At 41.8% G+C, this 23,422-nt stretch overlaps 1 protein-coding gene across 1 annotated transcript in view; it reads right to left on the minus strand.

The window, feature by feature from the left end:
- LOC142502041 (ovostatin-like) overlaps positions 1–23,422 on the minus strand; it is a 178,990-nt gene that overhangs the window by 44,833 nt on the left and 110,735 nt on the right. The window contains 13 exon segments of the mRNA XM_075612832.1: positions 4,380–4,522; positions 8,495–8,552; positions 8,940–9,170; positions 10,318–10,476; positions 15,463–15,578; positions 15,925–16,039; positions 16,911–17,037; positions 17,772–17,856; positions 18,388–18,556; positions 19,230–19,250; positions 19,707–19,759; positions 20,237–20,393; positions 22,695–22,878. Of these exon segments, the coding sequence (XP_075468947.1) occupies positions 4,380–4,522; positions 8,495–8,552; positions 8,940–9,170; positions 10,318–10,476; positions 15,463–15,578; positions 15,925–16,039; positions 16,911–17,037; positions 17,772–17,856; positions 18,388–18,556; positions 19,230–19,250; positions 19,707–19,759; positions 20,237–20,393; positions 22,695–22,878 (1,618 nt within the window).

A 23,422-nucleotide genomic window follows, 5' to 3' on the forward strand; every position in this document is an offset into this window, starting at 1 on the left:
CATATGAATAGCACTGTGGATAATCCTGGACACATGATACATAAAGTTTGGCCCCCTGCAGACACACTTACTAGAATTCCCTCCTACTGTCGCTATACGTTAGCCTACCTACCAATTAGTAGAAAAAGGGGGGTCCTCCGGCGCGTTACTCTGCTGATTTAAGTGTACCTACCAATTAGATTGTAAGCTCCTCGGAGCAGGGACTCCTTTTCCTTAATGTTACTTTTATGTCTGAAGCACTTATTCCCATGACCTGTTATTTATATTATTTGTTATTTATATGATTACAACATGTATTACTAGTGTGAAGCGCTATGTATATTTATGGCGCTATATAAATAAAGACATACAATACAATATTTTTACATATGAGAGAACCTGCTCTAAATTACTTTTTTTTTATTTTTTATAAACCTTGGACCACAAAGGTATATATATATATTTTTTTAATGATTGTGTCCCCTGCACTATAGAACTTAAAAGGTTCCTGCACAAATTGTGAGCAGGTGAGTTAGACAGAGGGGTAGTGGGTGCAGGTCGGTGGGGCAGTTGATGCAGGATAGAGAGACAGGGAGAAGTGGGTGCAAGTGGGAGGCAAGGTGGCAGTGGATGCAGGAGGGGGAGAAGGGGGCGGGGCTAGTGCAGGAGAGGGAGATAGGGGGCAGTGGGTGAAAGAGTGGAAGACGGGCAGTGGGTGCAGGTGTGAGGGAGGGGCAGTTGGTGCAGGTAGGAGGGAGAGGGGCAGTGGGTGCAGGAGGGATACAAAGGCGCAGTGGGGGAAGAGTGAAGGGGATACAGGGGCAGTGAGGTGGGCAGGAGTGATAGACAGAGAGAAGCAGTGAGTGCAGAATTGAGAGAGATAGAGAGGTAAGGGGTGCAAGAGGCAGAGAGAAGAAGCAGCGGGGTGCAGGAGACAGGAAGTCAGGAGGTACAGATTCTATCTCCCTATAGGAACTAGTACATCCCTGGGATCCTCTATATTAATTGACTGATGCCTGTCAAGTGATCTCCTATTTCTGGGGGTTACACAAGGGATTGTGGTATTTGTGGTCCTGCTCTCTTCAGCTGTTCAAACATTGGATCTATAGCGGGACTATAACTCCCGAAGCCCCTGCACATGTAGCAATGAGGGGACGGGGACCAGACAGTGTAGAAACCTGTGTAAGGAAGCAATTAGCACAATGCTCTGTCTCCTGCCAGGGACAATTCTCCTTGAGCTCTCCCCCTATTGGCAGCCAAAATGGGGACCTCCTAACCTTAAGGGCCCCTAGGCACGTGCCTACTGTGCCTAATGGGTAATACGGTCCTGGTCTGCACGACAGACTTTCAGGAGACGGCCAACAGCTTTTTACCACGATCTAGCATTTTTTTGGTATAGTCTGGCCATTACTCACTTGAAAAAGTCTCCCCTTAGCATTGGTATTAGGAGACTGTAGAGAAATGAAACCACATAGGTGGGTGAAGTTTGAAGAAAATATCCCAATACGTTTTGTCGCCATTTGATGGTACATCATGTAATGAGACTTCACCTCTATTCATTCTGAAATTCAACCAGTCAGTTTTCCCCATCAAAGCTATTCTCAATAAACACTGTAGAATTCTTGTGGGAGACCCTGTGTTAAACTATGCCCCTCAAACACCCAATGTTGTTTTTCGTAAAGCCAAAGTGTGAAAAAGTAGGTGGCTCCCAGCCAACTTCCATCAATAATTTCCACCATAGACACATGCAATCTGTCGTCTAAAATAGGTCATTAAAAATGTGGGACTTCAAAGTGTTTAACTTGTCAGTTTCTGATTACTGAAGATTCATTTAAGAATTTCAAAGCTAATGAAATGTTCCCAACTAGGGGACATATTAATTGCAGATCTAGTTAGGTTGTTTATCTTATCACTTGTGGTTGCAACCTCTATTATACAGGTCGCACTACCGCCCCTTATTTGTTCGTTTTTTTTAGAACATAGTCGTAGTATTTTGAGGAGAGCTCAAACCCAAAGTATCCCTAAGCACTTCTGCAATAAATACTGTAAAGACACCTCCACTTTAGACCATGGATCTTGAACACATCCCAATTTCCAGATTGGGAGGCGATAGGTTTAAGACCCTATGTCGCCAAGAGACTTTTGGATCTTTAAACTTGACAGCCTCTTTCTTTATGGTTTAAATGAATAGGTAGATACAAGTACTATAAGATAGTATCTCATTAAAACCCATGTGTAAAATATATTTGTTTGATGTTTCGTTGTCTAGATCTCCCCAGGCCGTTGATCCCAAAGGGGTTTGTATTGTTAACCTTTTGGCTGTATTGTTGTTCTCTTGTTCTTTTTTACTCTTGCTGATGTAACATATGAATGTTGAGTTTTTTGTTCATTCCAGTTGTTAGAATGGGTTATTTACCTTCGATACGGAGATTCATTATACTTTACCTAGACTTTAATTAGGAATCGGTATTGAATCTACAATTTGTATTCTCTTCTCAGTCTCACCTCATATTTTATATACAAATTAATTTATGTGAACTTAGATGTATCTTATTTAATATAAACCTACATCACATTATTACAATTTGTTATGTAGTATATATATATATTGTGACAGAGTCACTAACTCAGTAGACTGGAATAGTGAATGGAGAGACACTGCAGCCAGTTCACAGAGTGTTAATCTCCTCAGACAGAAAGAAGCACACCTGCAGCCTAATTAAACAGGGGCTGAACTATCAGTGAAACAAGTGCTTTAAAAAGCAGGAAGTTGCTCACACAAGGTGAGCTTGTTTTTCCACAGGAAGGTGGAGAGAACTCTCCCGGCTGGGAAGCCGTTTGCTGTTGCTCTGGTCCCCAGTCCTGCGAGGAGCTAGGCTGCTGGGACCAGCTGGGACCCCAACCCAGGATAAAGATACAGATTGCTGCGAGGCTGGACACAGCCTGCTCCCCGGAACCGTGTTCCTGTTTGCTGCTGGAGCTGCTATACAGATAAGACTTTATTCTTATACGTATCGGTTAACCTTTGTGTAGCATGTTTTGGGCATGACCAGATTAGCTGGCTGTCCTGTTAGTAAGGGCTCAAGAAGTGAGTTAGTGTCCCTAACAGGACTAGGATTTAATTTTCAAGAAAGTAGTTTCTTAAAGGGACAGTGCACCCGTACTTATTTTGGTTGTGGCTAATAAACCACTAGTGTTTAAAGTTTCCCATCGTGTCTAGCGTCTTACTGACCCCGCCGCGAGGCCGTCCTGCCACAATATATATATATATATATATATTGTATTATTATTAATAATTTTTATCAAAAACATGATGTGATCATCCAACAGTGTGTTTATTATATACAATACATACATAATATCTGTTGGATTATAGTTTAATTATAATGCATGTGATTTTATAGGCATGTTTTTTCTTTTTATGTTATTTGTTATTAAAATTATAAGACTGTTATTGTTTATTACATGTCAGTATACTGTAGTTGCTTTTTAGTTAACATGCATCAATATGTACTGCATGCAGCTATACCCTCCAGGTATCTTTCTTCCACACACCTCTCAATTTCAGGACACTGCAGCTTTAATTATTGAGGCAGATTGGTTTCTCATCACACAAGCAACTGCTAAGGCTTAAATGTCCCTGTCACCCATGGCTGAACATACCCCTGATGAAGTAGCACAGTTGCAATGAAATGCGTTGGGATTTTTTCTCCAAACTTCGCCCACCTATGTGGTTTGATTTTTCAAGCGTTTCACGATACCAGTGCTACGGGAAGAAACTTTGAAGTGAGCAATGGCCAGACTGTACCAGGAAACGCTGGCATGTGGTAAAAAGCTGTCAGCCATTGCCTGAAACGGTTGGTGCAGACACATCTAGAAGACTGAGCTTATAGTGCCGTCTCGGCGATAGCGACGTCACGCTGCGGTCGCTGGAAAAATCAAATTGACTTGACTTCCAGCGATCGCGACCAAGCCGTCTCCGTTTCTACTATAAGCGCACGCGATAGCGGCAATACATTTGTTTTGCTGCTACGTTGCGTCGCTGGCACGATATAGTCCTGGATTCGGATCCTACGTACGAGCTTTCAGTCTGAATTAAACTGAACTACAAATGTTTCAGACAATCCAGACTTGGGAAATATGGACCTCGAAGGATGAAGGAGAGGGGGTGGTTGGATTTTGGGGGTCCCAAAAAGACTATCCTTCATTTTGTTACTTTATTTTTTAGCTTTAGCAGCATCACACTGGTGTTTTATTGTTATAAAATTATTGTTATTTTTTGACAATTGAGCAGTTGTCAATCTCCTCTTTTGTGGAACATTGATAGAAGATTAGATGCGATTCATATATTCATACAGAATCCTTCTGTGGGCACCATTTTTTTAGGACCCTGGACTTACCTTGTTCTTGAAGCACTTTTCTATGTCCAGATGCACAGAGTCAGCAATGACCTCTGTTTGCAGGATGGAGTATACAATAAGTTCAGCTCCAGGGGCAAGATCAGAACATACACGGAGACGGATTGAGAATTCACCATTCAGAGCTGGCAGGAGAGAGGGAAATATGGTGTCAATACAAGAAGGAGCTTCCTCAGAGATATCCAGACTCCGAGGCTGAAGTCCGTATCCCTGCAGCTGTGCAACCCTAGAGGTATTAAGTCTGTGACCCTGGGTTTAGTCTAATCTAGCCATAGTGCGCCAGTCTTGTTGCGGTGCTAGTATTGCCTCCTCTTGAATGAGCCGTAAATCGCCTTAAACCTGGCTATGGCAGTGTTGGTATTAGACCTCCTCTTAATCAGGCTTAAGGCAGCTTACAGATCATTCTAAGGCAGAGGTGGGTAACTGAGACCAGTAAGTTGCAGCTCTAAAAGCTGCCAGAACCTGCCCCATTAACACACCTACACTCCCGAATGCTGCTGTTTCATAGAAACCTAGAAATTGCCCATTCTGCCCATTTCCCTAACGTTCTGTGAAGCCTCAGACCTGATTAGATCCTTTGCTTATTTCCCATTTATAATACCCTTGTGTCTATTACAAGCCTTCTGTAAACAACTCCAAAACAAACAGCATTACAATATTAAGCTTTATCGAATATTTACCCCTTCTTTGTTAAAACTGTTTGTTACATTTGTTAAAATCAATTAGCCTACTCTGTGCTCCATGTTGAGATATATGATAACTGGAATTTGTTATTACATTCCATAATAGTTACTTTTAAATGTAAATATGTATTTGTTATGTTATATTAAAGTATATGTTCGCTCTTTAATAAACCCACCTGCCCCCAATCTGTGTATTTTCCTAGCTGTGTAGAAAATGTTTGGGGAGGGGGGGGGAAACAAAAAAAAAACAGGATAGGATATTAATATATAAAACATAAAACAGGCCTGTTACAGGGTGGATCCTGTTAGGCAGGGATAGGGAAACCAGCTTGCATAACCTAATACAGCACTGATGAGGTTAATTCTAAAGCAGGTACCTTTATTGATCCCCTTGCCAGTCTCATTAGGCCTTTAAAAGCTTGCTTGACAGTCTCAGAGATCTCTGATCCAGGGAGGTACTCACCCTGGACCTGGATCTAGAAAGCGCCCTGCGCCCTGCACCAGCCAAAAGCCCGAAGGTAAACATATTTTGTTCACAGCTGCACTGAAAATCAACCACCCCAGTGTACATCTGCGTTGCCTCAAAGGTGGACAGCCTTTGGCACAGCCAAAGGGTGTGAGCCATTTGCTGCTGTTTGGTGATGTTAAAGTGATGGTAAACTGCTCTATTTCAATTGGAAAATCACAAGCCCTTTATCCCCTGTACCCATTTTCCAACTCATATCTGTCCATAAAATGTCTCTGAATTGACAGTTTAACCCTGTTTTTTTAATGTAACCATGTATTTTTATAACTCTATGCCCAGGACATACATGAAAACGAGAGGTAACTCTCAATGTATCACTTCCTGGTAAAAAAAATTTATAAATAAAAGACTTGCATATCACAACGTTTGCTATATATCTTGTTGGTAAGGAGCTAAGCCCCCCAACCTGTAGACAGGCACTATGCGGTCTAGTCAGGTTCTCCCTATAGGAAAACAAAGCGCAGGTGTCACCGTATGTGGAGAAAAAATATATATAGTGTAGTCTATTCAACAAGAAAAAACAATTGAAAAAAATAGCAAATGGGGACTCACATTTTCGCAAAAAAATACCAGCAATATGAGTCCCCATTTGCTATTTTTTTCAATTATTTTTTCTTGTTGAATAGACTACACTATATATTTTTTTTTCTCCACATACGGTGACACCTGCGCTTCCCAAAAGCCTTCTCCCTATAGGAGATAGGTTGTTTTTCCCCCTGTACCCCCCGTTTTGCTGGTGAGAGCTATTTTATGTTCTGAAAGTTGTAGCTGTTTTTATTTCCCCTTAAAGTCTCCTGTTCTAAAAAAACCTCTGCACGCATCTCCTACAAGGTCTACCCAGTTAATCTTTCTGTGACTATCCTCTATACAACTAAGGCTGCGCTTATAATGCCAGCGATGTCGCGTCAAAACAAATGCATTGAATCCGTCGCATGCTCTTATAGTAGGGGCGATGGCGACGGTGACGGAGTGAAATGAATCTCTGTAGTCAGTAGAATTTGATTTTTACAGCGACGGTCTCACCATGTGACAGGCTGTAACCAATCAGATAGCTTCTGATGCAGGGAGAGGGGGAAATGTGTCTGTGTGTGAGTGCAGGGAGTTATGTGAGTTATTTTTATCCATTATTATGTGTGGAACGATCTCTTTCTTAACATTATTAATTATATAACTAAGATCAGTACCACCATTACCATTGATACTGTTTATTATGATTTATTTTTCTTATTTGCAATTATTCATTGGTTAAATTTGAATGAAATTATGATCTAGTTGTTATAATGTTAATGTGTTTTTTGTTTTAAGTGTTGAGCAGGCCTGTTGTGATTTTAATGATGAATTTCACATGATTTCCATTATTGTGGGCATTCTTGGGACTATTTAATCTTTAAGGCGGAGGGACTATTTCCGCACATCTTATCCCTGAAGCGGATCAATCAGTGAAATGCGTAGGGTGACATCACACACCCTGCGTCTCGGCGCTCTGCGCGCTCATCCTTATACCCTCTACGATCGAGAAATCTTTGGCGCCCTACACCTGTACCAGCCCCCTCCGACGGCGGATTCTCTCGCGAGAGAGGGAGAGGCAGAGCAGTGTGCTGGAGATTGCGAGCAGGGGAGGTCTGAAGGCTTTCAAAATCAACTCCCCAGCAGACGGAGGTCCTTTCCGTACACCTAGCGGTCTGGGTAGAAGCGAGAGAGGACATCCCGGCAGTACACCTGTAGCAGAGGAGCAGCCATAAAGAGATACTGTATTCCAATGCGCTTGACCTACTTGCAGCTTGTAAGTAGGATTCTTATAGTTGCCGGACGCAGGATCAGTGGATGTCTAGTTTTTAATGTTTTTGTTCATAGATTTTTGTCTTTTTATTAAATAGTTTTTATTCATTTTTTGTGCTTTCTCAATCACTTTATCTTCTTTTTTTGTGTTTTTTTTATATATATTTTTTTCATATCATTATCTCCAAGGTGCATTGTCCCTTAACAATATTACACTATGTTGTTTTATTTATTCCTTTTCATGTGCTGAGCAACGGCTGTTTCCAGTTTTCTGCCTCCTTGGAACTTTTTGGGACTATTTCAGCATCCAGTCACTATCACACGGTTGTATTTGTGCACAATCACTGTAGGATTCATTTATATTGTTAATCCTTTTGTATTTATTTCAATTAATATATTTAGAGTAAGGGCGCCCCTATCTTATGTCTGTTATATCACTCATTTTGGGTAGTCAGTGATTTTTAGTTGGCAGCCCGAATTACTTTTATCACTGTATATTGTTATTAGGGAGTTTATATTGATATTTATTCATTCTATTTTGAATAGCGCTACACAGCCCGCACTTTTTGTTCCCCTTGTAGTCAGAGACGTCTCCAAAACTCAAATTACAACTTTCGCAAGGGCTACGGAGACGGTTGACGTCATCCATAGATGGCACTATAAGCGCAGCCTAAGACATGGGAGTGCCAGCTGGTGCTTATCTAATGCATCATGCAGTCCTAGAAGTGTTAGGCTTGTTATATAGTAGGCGCTGGTGCACGTGCGGGCGCGCGCCCGGCATTGCACATGCATGTGGCGCGTGTGTTTCGTTTATATGTTGTAAGCGGTGGCGTGCGTGGTTAGTGGGTCTGGCTATAGACGTCACAGCGATAGCCACTCTTTGATTGGCTTGGCAGCGTCATGTGGCGCGGCAGCAGCGCGAAAATATAAATTTTCATGTATTTGTTGTGATCTGCCGTGCCACCACTCGCTGCTGTGCACGCGCTCGACTAAATTATAGAACACCTGGACACAACCAATTCTAATGGACGCGTGCGCACGGTAGCGCATGCGCGTGCACTATATTACACGCCCTTAGGTTCTTTGTCCGTGAGGGACTGAATACTCACAGTTGCTCAGATCTACTCGCTGTTCACCGGATTCGACAATCTTGGCTTTTGACATCACCTGGGAGAGCGTAGAGAGGAGAAAAGTTCTGAAAAACCAAACGCTCCCTCCTATAATCATAATTCTTAATGCATTTTGTTTATTGCAGAACAGAATAAAGAGGAATGAATATTTACAGATATCAGAACTTGCAATTCAACAGTTTATCCCATAAATGTAGGTATTTCACATTGGAGATCTTTTATAAGGAAAATATTGCAGAACTCACCATTTAAATCATCATTATTGGAAAGATGAAATTTACCAGAATAAATAAATACATGATATATTTACACAAATGTTCTGTATGCTCCTCTTTCCCCATTTATCTCCCTTTCCTCTCAGTTTCTCTCTTTACATTCTCTCCTACTCAGTTCTTCTTTTTTTCTTTTGCACTTTCTTACTCACCAGGTAGTAGAAAGTGGCTGTGTTGACTCCCTTCCCAACTCCGTTTCTGCTTAGTGAATATAACACCCTGGTGTTATATCTCTGCCCACAGCTCAGCTCCCCATGGAGAGGCCGCACATCCACAAAGCTCCCGGTCCAAGAGTAAAACCGGGGGACTGAGCGATAAGCATTGGAATAAACTGGAATCCTCCACCCAGGGTCAAAACACTGCTCTCCGTTCTTGTAATTGGCCTGGTGGGGAGAGAGAGTTTTTAGTAATGTACAGTATGGTATTCATAGCATTGTGTATATACATCATGGTATACTGTATACAGTACTTGGTGATGTGAATATGGGAATATAGTGCTGGCAGTGAACACAATTCTTTAATTATATGTATATGAGACAATAATCATGTTAACATATCAATATGTACACGTCTATAGAGTATCCAAGTCTACATAGTAGATTAAAAAGGTCCTATCGGGGAGATACTGTAGAAATGATTTGGGAAGATGGGACTTGTATCAGAAGAGATTCATTGTTGGCTACATTTCAGGATGTTTCCCTGATCGCAAGCGTGACTGAAGGTAGTCTATTTATTTAACAACATTATAATGGGATAAGTAACCTGCACACCTGTACCGAAACATGTTGCTATGGGAAAGTGATACAGGCTGATACAAGCAGGTGCATGGTTAATTTTTTTCGTCAATCAATAAAATTGGTCTTTTGTTGCAACTAGGTTACCTACAGTATCCCATTTCTGTGTATTATATGTGTAGTATCCAGGAGGAGGGTACAAATTAACCTGGTGTATGCACCCTTAAATGTTTGCAGTTTTCTTTATTTTGTAATGATTTTTGTGTCTTTAACAAATGTACAGTACACAGTTACTAATTGGCTTTGTAATATTTATTTTAAAATCAAGGTAATATGGTGCCAAGTATAATCACCAAATTTAAGGTATGGAGACCCATGATTACATAGCGCTGATATTACATCTAGCGATGCTGGAAGGTAATTTACAGTTCAGTCAAATGAATGTGCCGGAAAGGGGTCTCGTGGAATAACACTGCTTCATGGGCCAAAATCCCTCAGCTTACAATTATATTTCAGATGTTCGCTAAATCAGGAATTTTGGTAAGGGAGACATTGGGGTGTGTGGTGCAGCACTATAATAGCGTATGTTGAGCTGACCGTGTACAGCAACTGCAGAAGTTTCATTGCATATTGATATAGCACTATATGAAAGTCTTTACAGCATCATGTTTATGTACATGTATTGCATGTCAGGTTTGTTATATTGCTGTGTTTTTGTGGTGCTGGGTGTGTATGACACCCCATACCTGTGTGTGGCACTATTTTATACAAAGGCCGGCAGTGTTGATGTACTTACCTGGATAACAAGCTCTGTTTGTACAAAATTGGAGGTGTCGATCTCATACTCCGCTCTCCCCTCTGCATTAGTGGTTAGATTCTGCACAACTTTTCCATTAACCTGCAGCTCTATCATTTCATTACTGATCGGCTTCTCATTCGCATCCTTTAAAATCAACTGAAACATAAATAGTATATTTACTGAATGGCCAATGAATATCTATCAATCTATATCTATATAGATATCTATATATCTCCTGAAAACCAGGCACTCACACATGTGTAGATACAGGTGGTAGTCGGGTGCAAACTGTCCAGGTGTCAGCAAGGCAGCACATCTGATAGAAGAAAACAGGACAGGCACTCCAAAATCCAAAGGTGAAATGTATTCCTCAATGTTTCGGTTCCCAATGGAGTCTTTATCAAGGGCACCAGAGGAATAAATGTCACCTTTGGATTTTGGAGTGCCTGTCCTGTATATGTACATATACATATACATATATGTGTACGTACGTGTACACACACACACACACACACATATTTATAATTTATTAAGGTTATGGTGGGTGAAAAAAGTGACCAAAACCCTCCACAGTAAAGCATAAATCAACTGTAAATATCCCTGTATATTCATTTGCATGTCTTAGACAGGTCTGCAACCCTGTCTTTCACCATTATCACCCAGCACACAGCACTTCCACTGCAGCAAGGGATTCTGGGAAATGACATGGAAATGAGCACACAGTGCCACCTTTTATCTCATACTCACATTACATGAGCAACCCCTAGCCAATGCATGCTGCTTTAGACACAGCTTTTAAGCAAGGGCTTGGGAGATGCAAAGTCAGTAAACCCACTCACAGACATGTTTCAACCTTGATGGGTATCATCAGTGTGAGGTTGGTTGCTGACATTTGCTCAGATGAGATTAAAGAGTAGGTAATCACCACATTTATTAAGGTTATGGTGGGTGAAAAAAGTGACCAAAACCCTCCACAGTAAAGCATAAAGCAACTGTAAATATTCCTGTATATTCATTTGCATGTCTAAGGCCTTGGACATGCTTACCGCTGGCGTGCTGATGCGCGCTGAGGCTCAGGGAAAGCGGGTGCTTTCCCTGGCCTTGCGGTTGCTTGTCCTGCTCGCCATAAGGGGGCGGGCTGGGGGCAGGCACGTCACTGGCCGGGGGCGGGCCAGTGACGTCATAGAGCTGGTTCGCCCTCATTGGGCGAACCGCTCACGTGACCGGCCTGTCGCGCCGGCAAGCGGGGGAATTTTAAATTCCCCTAAGACCTGCGCTTCCGCAAGCACGCGGAAGCGCAGGTGAGCCCCTACTAAAGCCGCTCTAATTGCGACTGTAGGGGCTCAGTGCTGAGCGGGAGCGCGCGTCAGCACGCTTCCGCCAGCAAGCGGTAAACATGGCCAAGGCCTTAGACAGGTCTGCAACCCTGTCTTTCACCATTATCACCCAGCACTTCCACTGCAGCAAGGGATTCTGGGAAATGACATGCAAATGAGCACACAGTGCCACCTTTTATCTCATTCATATAATGTGAGCATGAGATAAAAGGTGGCACTGTGTGCTCATTTGCATGTCATTTCCCAGAATCCCTTGCTGCAGTGGAAGTGCTGTGTGATAATGGTGAAAGACAGGGTTGCAGACCTGTCTAAGACATGCAAATGAATATACAGGAATATTTACAGTTGAGATATATATATATATATATATATATATATATATATATATATATATATATATATATATATATATATATATATAAATAAATAAATAAATAAATAAATAAATAAATAAATAAATAAATAAATAATCGGGAACAGGGTACTCACAAAGCGAAAAATTAATAAATGTAAAGACAGGGTGCGTACCGAGCAGAAGGGGTATGCAAAAAAAAAAAAAAAGACAGGCACTCCTATGTTCAAAAAAGTGAGATTTATTAGCTCAATGATTCGGTTGAGAAAGATTCAGTTGGGACCGAAGCGTTGCACTAATCTCACTACTTTGAACATAAGAGTGCCTGTACTGTTTTTTGAGATCTATCTAGCCAACAAAAAGGCTCCCAGTTACTTACAGCCGCGGCCCCTTTTATTCTCCAACATCGCCGAATTTTTTCGGGGATTTTTCCCGAATGCCATGCACTTCACCACGTTCATGCTGCATTCATACCGCATTCATGTTGCATTCATGCCGGCGTCACCCGCGGTTGATGTGTTTATTCATGTGTTTATTGATAATGGTTCGAATTTAATTGGTTGCAATTCTTCGCATATCCGCCAGGTGGCAGATATTCATGAATTGTAATGCGCATGCGCTTCAGTAATGTGTCGACTTGCAGGTGTTTAAAAAATACCACAGTGGTCCATTGTAAATCGGCCTTGGTACTGAAGAAGTTACAATAATGTATCAATTTAAGCACCACCGCAGTCCGTGTTCCAAAAATCCGACAGAACGTACGCTTATTTAATATGGGCCGCCATTAATGCAACAGATGATAAGATGGCAACAGTTGGTCAAATTTATCAGTATTTTATCAAAAACTATGACTTTTACAAATTTTCACCAGATGCTCATGTGTGGAAGCGTGCAATAAGGAAAAAGTTATGTATTGATCCGTGATTTTTTTTTCCGTATTGATCTCGGTGTTATTTGAGGGCATTGGTGTGCACCACCGGATTTTTCCCGTATCTATGATCATGGAGACTTCAAAAGGCGAAAGGTCATGTTAAAACCAACTAAGAAACATCAGTCGCTGGCAAGCAATGCGCCAGCGACAGCGCCAGCATCCAATAACGGTCCGACCGTCAGTGAAAACCTGGTGACCGGCAAATCTTGCTGTCTGTCCCCGCCCGGAAAACTGCAGCCTGAGCCGGATTTCACGTACAGATTCCAGCAAGCTTGCATGTACCAAAGCGATTTCCAGCCTCATCCGCTGGCGCCTGTCAACTACGTGTATAATCAAGAATATGGGACTGGCAGTGGCTCGGCGCCAGCTGATTGGCAAAGTCTATGGTGAGTAATGTTGCCGTATTTTATTCTGTTTTTGAAATATCAATATCAATGTACAGTCAAGCGATTCTCCTGTAAGCAATATCATTGGCTGAGCAGCTTCTACAGTAGATACTGCACAATTGGTGGAAAGCTAGGCGCATGCGCATTGGAACCTACTTGAAATGCTTATGCGTGTCATCACATCTACAGTAGGCGCATGCGCATGTGAACAGGAGACGCCCCCCGAGAAAATTATTGGTGGGACTGACTGTGGGAACTTCTTTAGGGGACTGACTGATATTTTTTTTTTTTTTTGGTCACTCACTCTTGAACTTTGCAAGCAAGCAGTAGTGAAGTTATAGATGCATGCGCAGTAATCATCAGCTATGTAGCTCCACTTCCCAAAGAGGATTACACGCAGGTGCAGAGAGGTGATGCTCGGCTAGGGACGATTAAAAGCACAATTACAAGCTTTAGAAACGGAATGGTTCTGGAGAGGTGTCTTTAAGAGGTTCAAATCCTTGAGCGGGCCTTGTGTGTGTGTGTGCGTGGGGGAGGGGGGAGGGGGGTACAGGGTACAGCTGCATGAAGGATTAGCTGTACTGTAGTTCAAAGACATGACATATTTTCAACAGGCAGGTCATCATAATAATTTGATCCCCACACCCCCAAATACATAAAAACCACACAAATCAACCATATGCAGTCAAACACAGTGTCGCAGTCAAAAGCTACAGCACAGATTGAATATCGTAATATCAAGATGGTTTAGGCAGGCTTGTGGAGAAAATAAAAATAAAAAATGACGAGAAAATATTTTTTTTTTTTGGTCACTCACTCTTGAACTTCGCAAGCAAGCAGTGGTGAAGTTATAGACGCATGCGCAGTAATCATCAGCTAGCAAGCAGGAATGTGATTGAAACCAGAAAGACACACATTCAAAGGAATGGTGTGGGAGAGGTGTACTGTACTGTAGATAAGATAAGAAGTTGAAATACTGCAGTGCAGTAAATTATCCTGTGTGTGTGCGGGGGCGAGCGAGAGGAGAGCGCTGTATATGCCGAAATGTGATACTGTTACAGTACACGCCTATGCGTTTCAACAATGTTCAAATGAGACATACAGCACTGCACATGCATGTATAAATATGCAAATTTACAATCACTGCACGCGCACACGCAGACTGTGTACTAACGTTGTGTAGGTTGAACTGCTAAAGTATTAGACTTTGAAGACAACAGCTTGCGAACGCCCCCCTGAGTTTTTAGACGGTATTGCTGACAGCGCTAATAAAATGCTAATATTACAAGCGCTAAAATACCAAAACATATTCCGGAAAAAAAAAAAAAAAATACTGCATCTGCCTGCGGTTATCAGAGTTGCGCCGATACGGCCGCATTAGGATAAAGGCGGCCGCAGCTGTAGACTGAGACAGTTTTTACTTCTCCATACTACTGATACACGTGACTCTGCATATAGTTCAGATACACATTGATCTGATATATTCTGGATACATGTGCAAATTGTTTTTTTGTAAAGAATTACAAGTGAATGTGCAAGGTAATGCAACCCTTTATGTATCATCTTTCTGATGAATGTTGAGTGAAAAATTGGTGAACATTTGCAAAAAAACACCAAACAAAGAAGAAGAAAAATTAAATTAAGGTAGAACCAATATTGAAGACATTTTTACATCTCTCCCCTCTATATTAGGTTGGCCCCGGGACACTTCGCTGTGATGTCCGCTTTTGCGCCTGACTGCACACTGTCCGCCGTGCCCCCGACAAGCCAGGTCTGCCGCTCTGACAACTGCATGTTTAAAAGTCCCGCGCGGGACCGCTACACTGCCTAGACAGGCCGCTCATATACACCATTGTTAAATATCCCGTGGATATTTAAATATGGCGCGTCGAAGTGGCCTGCCTAGGCAGTGTATCGGTCCCATGCAGGACATTTAACTCTGCAGTTGTTGGAGCCGGCGGACGTGGCTTGTCGGGTCGGGCGCAGAAGCAGACATCGCGGTGAAGTGCCCAGTGGAGAAATGTCCGCATTTTGGGTGCTGCCAAACGTCCTAGACCAGCTCTGAGTATACTGCAGGCACAGAGTGCTATGTATGATTTCTTAACGAAGGTCCAAAAAAACACCTGACTGACTCACCTGAACTAAATAAGGGATGCCCCGTTTGTAATGCTGCTCCATATCCTGGTGCTCAAAATCGATCCGGGCAATTTGACTGGAGATACTCACGTACTGAGACTCTTTCACTTGAATTCCTGCAGCAGCACAACAAACAAAAGCCCCATTTATTGAGTACGAGAATGCAAAAATAGTTTGCTACTATACAGTACATTAGTGCACCTCACTTAGATTTGTGTTCTAGGTTACTTTATTGTATGTACACCATATAAGGTGAGATGTGCACGTCCAATACAATGTATCACCCCCTATCACAAATCCACACTGCTCTAGGACCAATATCAATACCAGAACTTTTGCGCCACAAAAAATAACTCTGCTCAACACTTATTTCTTAACAAATAATTTCTATTTCCTCTGACTAACACTGTACGTTCTTATTCCTTCTACAGAAGGTGACACTTAGACTTGTTTGTATGTTACCTGTGCCCTCTTCAATCACAGTGAAATCAAAATTGAAGCTCATCTGAAGTCCTGATCGCTCCAGCTGGAACTGGGTTAAGTCAGCGGTGCCACTAAATGTACCATCCGACCCCAACTGGGATGTAAAAAAATGGGAGAGGAACAAGAAGGAAAGAGACACAAAGAAAGAAGGAAAGAATCACTCAGGTCTTAGGTGTTAAAAAACAAAAAAACAAAAGTACATTTTGTGTTAGCTCCTAAATTAACAGTACAGTACACTGTGGCATTATCTTTTTTTATCTAGACATTGATTAATATGTTCTGCAGGTGTCCATGTCCGGCATCTTTAGCAGTTGAGATGAACGAACCGCCAAATGGTGCCGCGGACGTCACCAACGTGACAACGCTTTGCCATGGCAATGAGATGCCATGTGACAACACATTGGTCACGTCCACCGCATAATTTGCCGCTGAGATTTGAAAGGAGAAGGAGGGCGACAGCAAGCAGGCGGCCGCCACAGCCAACTGCATTCCTACTAGGCCCAATTGACCTGAGAGCATGGAAAATGTATATAAGGGTGGATATTTTTGAACCCTAGGCCCAGGCCTAATGGGAAATCCGCCACTGTATGTGACTCATTCAAATATACTTTGCACAGTCATTAGCATATCTCACAGGATACCTCAGGTGTGCTCCTTTTTCAGCAGGCATTTCTCCCTAATTTATTCATCCTCCTCCAAAAATCACCCATCTATATTCCCCAGCATTCTTACACTAGACAGATATTGTATATTTTGCAGAGGCTTTGTAAACTACAGCTTTTGTAACTCTTGATATATCTTCTCCACTGGGACATCCTCGTCTCCTTAAGATTGAGGACCATTGCTCGTGCTAGCTATGATTTCCTCTGTTTGCTCCGGCACGATGTTGTCTTAAATTACACCGCAGGTTCTCCGTTAGGCTTTCTGCCTATGGTTGCTAGATCTGGTGGTATCTGAAAACTCACCTTTCCTGTGATGGAAACACAAATGCCATCAGGATTCCTGTTACAGCTGTTTCCAGGATAATAATTGTCATACTTTCTGCACAGTCTCCCGCTCAACAACCCTGGGACGCCCTGGCCATATGTGTACCTGAGAGACAGAGCGGGATAGAGGCAAAAAGAAGTCAATAAGGAGTTGTGTTCTCTTCAGAAGTTTAATACCGAGGTGGGCTACATATGAAGAAGCGCGTTTGCACTGAAGCATTTACTGTACATCAAAATAAATGTGTGTTTTCTTAGTGTGATTCACTCCATATGCACAGAGAGTATTTGTACTGTTACAGAATGTGCTGTATTCTGACACTAAAGTATTTCATATGCCACCTTCAAAGCAACGGAGGAAACCAACGCAGAAACCCGCAAAAAAAAAAAAAAAGTAACTCCAGCTGCACATTTCTTCATACATATACCTGTGCCAACATGAACATGTATCTCCAGTCCAAGCTCATATTCTCACAGCAATACAAGAAATGGCACAAAACAAATAAATACATACACTCTGCCTAGCAATTTGCAACAAAATAATCACTCTCCACTAATATTTAGGGGGTGATACACAGAACTCATTGAGGTTGGAGGAATATTTGTGATTTTTTTAACCACTAATTTGTGATATTCACAAAAGGTTTGTTTTATTTCAATGTATTTGGTATTTTCTGCCATATTTACAGTACAACCAAAGTTCACCCTGTTCTTATAGACTTACAAATTATTTGCACCATTTTAATTACTACCCTACAACTGGTAAAGTGATGTATAGATAAACTGCCCAGCATTATGAATAAACAGTGCTCTTCGTGAGTGTGTTACCCAAGTTTCACTTACTTGGCAGTCACATTATATGATATACTTTGATCTAGTATAGTTATGACGGTGGGAATTTCCAGAGATATACTGAATCTGGGCAACACTGAAACACAGAAACAAATTATTTATGAGTGACATCACAGGGTTGTTATATGGAATTATACAGCATGGTAACCGGAATCAGCCAATCTGAATGATGCATTCTGCTTCATTCAGACACACAATATAAATATTTTAAACTATAATTAGGTAATATTAAGTGATAGCCAGAGTTAGAATGCAATTTCCATAAGGTGTACAGTTTGAGTTATACATGGATTTATTGCATCATCACATTGTCAGCATTAGAGGTACCATTTGCCCTCTTTGCTTTATTTTTGTTATTTGCCCAATATATTTAATTAAATTGTTTGCACTCTAGCCCTTTCTTTCAGTGTAAACCGCCCTTTTCCATTTTTTTTTATGGCTTGATTTTTTTCATCACATTGTCCAATGAGCTAGATCAGTAAAGCCTGCCAAGTCAACAACGTTTCCCTCATAGTGATCGCCATCCATGTGAGCGATGAAGCGTTATTCTTACAACCAGAGCTCCTGACACCTGCAGGGTGCGTAAGAAGTAAGTAAATGGACGTACCGTATTCTTCAACCGTAAACCACTGGTTCACAGAACCAACTGATGCGGTCTCAGCCGTGATAGAGTAGGATCCCAGAGTAGCCTCACTAATCAGCTGGAATTCCAGCGCCACGATGCCACGCTCTGACTCCTGATTTTGCCACTGGGTCATGCGACTCCCAGACGGATCCTAAAGGATAGATATATAAAAGTGACAATGAAAAAACCCTAACTAGAACGTTTGTCTCCCTGCTGCAAGAAGACAGACCTGCCCACTGTTGGGTGGCGCAGTCTTGGACATACAGATGTAGCAACAGTTACTGTCTGCAGTGCCGCGGTTACGTGCAATCACATGACCGCAATGGTCACAGCAATGTAGAATTAACGCTGGAGGAGTCCGAAACAGAAGCACTGACCCTCCGCAGCTCCATTGTGAGAGACACTGTCCCAGGCACCGCTTACTTTTGCTTGTTCATTGAAGGCGTCAGACACAGTAAGTCTAGCTAAATCTGAGGTCCGATCTGCCTGTCTTTATCTCCCACAATAAACAGACACAGTAAAACAGAAACCAAAAGGCTGTCTGACCCTTTGAGTTGATCCCTCCTACTGTATGATTATAGTGTGACATTATGGAACAGTGACCTGTAACTTATTCTCTAATACATTGTCAATTTAACCATGTATTCATTTTCATTCATGATAATTGTGCGTTACCTTTCTTCTCACTATATTGAATATAAGCCACAGTGACAGCATGAAAGAATGTGCATATGGCCCAATAAGTCTAGATCTCTCAAAGCAGGTTCACGTTCGTTTTATACTGTAGATGCAAGCCATTAGTTAATGTAAATAAATGTTCTTACCGATACATAAATCACGGAGTACTGAAAAGAAAGAAAATACAAAATATTAATATTGGTCATTGCAGACTCCATAATCTCCATAAATGTGTTCCAGAGCAGTATATTCATATAATTTCCCTGGCTCCCTAGACAGTTCCTGTAAAGCTACAGAAGTGCTGGGCTATGTGTCCCTTCATCCTCTCTTAATTATCCAGTAACTCCCAGCCAGAATCTACATCTGTGCCTGTTTCCTATACCACCAAATATCTGAGTTCTTTCTTTCTCTGCACCCACCCCAGCCCAGCATTCTAGCCCTAAGAGGGCTGAGCACCCACAACTAGAGCCTTCAAACTCTGTATCCAAGTCCTTCCCTTGAGATTTCCATTGCTAGAGCTGCAAGGTTCCGGTTCCCATATCTGTCCCTGAGTTGGGTGGCTCTGGAGGTGCCGGCTCTATATCCCTGTAATCCACTCAAGAAAATCCCTGTAAAGAACTCACCTTCGTGGGCACTGGCTGCAGCTCGGAATTTAGGGAGATCAAACGTATTCGCACTGCAGAGAGGAACACATTGTGTTAATGAGCCCTGCAGATAGTACATGTGACGAGACCTGTGAGGTTTGGAAAGCTCTTGCAGGATTTCATTTATGAAGAACTCTCATGTTGGTCCATTAAAAGATCTCACGAATCATAGGAACAAGCAAAGTTCTCTCTTTCAACAGATGTAGAACTAAACTGTTAAGACAACTGAGGGGAAATTGTCCCAGGATTTCTACTGAGATCCTATTAACTCTACTCTTTTGTAAATTACAAATCAGACTTTTACCATAACTTGTCAGAAAGGGACACCAGTGATAAGATTGTTTAATAACAAATATCTTACATCCCATGTAAATGTTACATCTCTGATTTATAATTCAATATCCAGTGGCACAAAAAGAAAAACATATGATAATTTGTGGCATTTTTCCATTTTGCATTGGTAAATAGTGCAAATTGAAAGACTACAAAACAAAACAGAGCGCTCTCACCTTTCTGTCCCTTCTTGTAGATTGGTTTGTCCAGCTGAATCAAGTAAACGTCATTCATGACATCAATCACCACACTTCTGCGCTCCAGGAGTTGGATGCTCTGACCAATAGCCTCAAAGGTAATGAAGACTGGTACAGCCACTGGCACTGTTGGGACCTTGGAGGATACAAAGATAGGCTCATGACGTAAACATGGTTCTCTCTTTACCAATCTATATTTCCCCTAATACCGTTTCTTTATCAGTATGTGTGGCTCTAACTTTGCACTTTTTTTTTTAACTGGGGCTATATTTCTACTTCTTCTATTGTCTCTCTTTTTGTGTACATGTTATTTACCTTGTTTGCCTTTTCTTTTCCTGTTGAGGGCATACATGTAGGTAACCACAGTGACAATCAATCAATGGATTTATTGCCTAGTGTTTCTTTTTAATTTATTGCAATGTGTATATTTTTTTATTGTGTATTTTCTATTTTTTTTTGCAACAGAAATAAGCAAAAGCACTATTAGCGATATTTGGCTAATAGAGCTATTGCCTATTTGTGTGTATGGTAATGGGGTAGAGGGGGTATGTGATGGGGATAGGTGCCCTGGGGAGGGTGGTTAGACCTCCCATGTGGGTCGAGGGAAGGTTTAACCCCTTAATTACCATAGCAAAACCCTCAATAGCTATAGCAGTTACTACCAGCTAAAGCAATTAAGGGGTTACTGGTCAGTAGCTGGTGTTTTAATTTAAATGTTGGTGCCAGTAAAGATGAGGATGAGGACAGCCTTCATCCTGGTAGGGCTATTTTTATTTACTATAGGGTGGGTGGCTATTGTTTTTGAATGGACAAAAGAGCTATTAGCCAGATCTGGCTAATATGGCTTTTGCCCATTACTGTGTGTGTCTGGGGGGGAGGGGGATTGTAGGGGGTAGTAGGGTGTACACTGGTTGCCAATGTGGATATGTGTGCCCCCATTGAGGGCATTGATAACCACAGTGACAAGCAATGTATTAAATGGCTAGTGGGTTTTTTTTCTTCATATTATTGCAATGTACTGTATATTTGATTGGGCAAAAGCGCCATAAGCCATATTTGGCATATAGAGCTATTGCTCATTCCTGTGTGTGGTGTTGGTGGTAGAACAGGTGGATGAAGGGGGTATTTAGGTGTCCCAGTTTGGTAGCAGGAGGGGAAAACCCCTTCATTACTTTAGCGATAGTAACCGCTTATGTTATGGAGGGGTTAACCCCTCTCGCAACCATCACAGGAGGCTAAACACTCACCCTGGAGAAACTACAATCTTTACCGACCCCCTCTATCACCAACAAACCAGGTACTGCTATTTAACCCCTTCATTACCTTAGCGGTTAGCCACTAAGGTAGTAAAGCTAGACTGTAATTTTATTTTTATTACATAGTATTGAATCAGGGGGTCTCCGGAGCTAAACGTCATGGGGTCACCAGAGCTGAAAGTCATGCGGGTTAGCTCCGGAGACTCCCGGCTTCAATCCCATGTAGTAAAAATTCATTCTACTCCGTCTGATACAATTCGCTAATCCAATCTCCCCACCTTTTAGGTGATGTTAAAAAATGCGAGTATTTCAGCCGCGATTTGCATCTCGGTGCTGCGTGAATACAGTAGCAGTTACTGGCAAAAAATGCAATTTTCAGCATTTTTTGACCTTCCACACGGTTTGTCAGAGCAAGTGTTATAATGCTTGTAATAAAGGCGTTTACAAGCGATTTTGCCATGTTATCACAGCTTTGTGAATAGCTACACCTGCAAACTCACTTGTAAAGGGAAATTTACATGCGTTAAAGCACTTACCAACGTTACGTGAATAGGCCCCTCAGAGTGCATGTTATTTATCCTGGTTTGCCTTTTTACCATAATACCAAACATTGGCTGCTCCATCAAGAGCATTATTGCATATGGTCATATGGTCATTTGCTACATTATAGCATTAACTACATCTTTTGTCCATCAACCCAATCACGGATATCAGATATTGGTCCTTCTATCAGACACAATGTAACAAATGAGGATATTGGAAATTAAGCAGAAACATCTACATCTTTCCTCCTCCTTCTCCAGTACTGTCTCCTCTGCATTGGGATTTCCATTACATTTATCATTTCACTTTAAAATGAAATAAGTAAGAACATAATAACATTGTAATACAATGTGTCACTAGCCTCCTTTACATGTGTGCACACGGAATTACCACCAATGCAAGGTTTAGACATCTGTATTCCAATAGTGTCCACATGGGCTATATAGGAATGACATGTGGCACAAGATGACAATTCTCGTATAATTGTTTTGTATGTCTGTGGTTTTACAATATCAGTCTATTTGGCGACAAAAGCTCATTGACCAAAGAATGTTCCAACCCAGCTCTCTGCTACCCCCCAACCACCCAATTGCCTTCTTGTGCCATATCACTCCCTCCCATTGGCACAAAACACTCACTTGGAAATCGCTGCATTTGAAGGTGTTGGTAGCTGGGACTTGCTCACTGAAGATGGTCTCATTTATTCCATTGTACTCCAGCATAACATTAAGGTCCAGGTATTCACTATGATCCACCAGGTTCACGCATGCTTTAGCAATCTCTCCACTCTTTAGCATAGAAGGGACAGACAAGGCATATTGTCTGCAGACAGAGAGAGAGAGCAGCTATAAGTTGTAGTCCTGTCTTTGTACATTGTGTGAAAAAAGGAGTATTAATATCATTATTATTATTATTATTGTCATCATCGTCCATTTGTAAAGCACCAATAAATTTCGCAGTGCAGTACAATAGGGGTACAGAGTTATGTATATTACATAAACAGAATTCCATACCAAATAAGTACAAACAGGTGGAAAGATACAGAAGGTACAGTAATGGAGGGCCCTGCTCATGAGAGCTCACAATCTAGAGGGAGTAATGGGCAATGATGGAAAAGGTAAAGTGACTGCTCACTGTGGGGCGGAGTATGCCTCCGGGTAGTGGAATATGGTCCAAATGCATAGCTGACACCATCAAGGTTTGGGAGTGAGTATGTTAGGAGGTGTTAGCGTGGAATTTTGTCCAGCCGCACAGCTGAATCTAGGCTTACTTGAAAAGGTTGAGTCACGGGAGACCAGGACAATTACACCAGGGATCAATACACTAGACAGAACTGCAGGGTTGAACAAAAGGGAATCTATTGGAA

Source organism: Ascaphus truei, chromosome 8 (genome assembly GCF_040206685.1).
Source record: "Ascaphus truei isolate aAscTru1 chromosome 8, aAscTru1.hap1, whole genome shotgun sequence".
Classification (NCBI taxonomy): domain Eukaryota; kingdom Metazoa; phylum Chordata; class Amphibia; order Anura; family Ascaphidae; genus Ascaphus; species Ascaphus truei.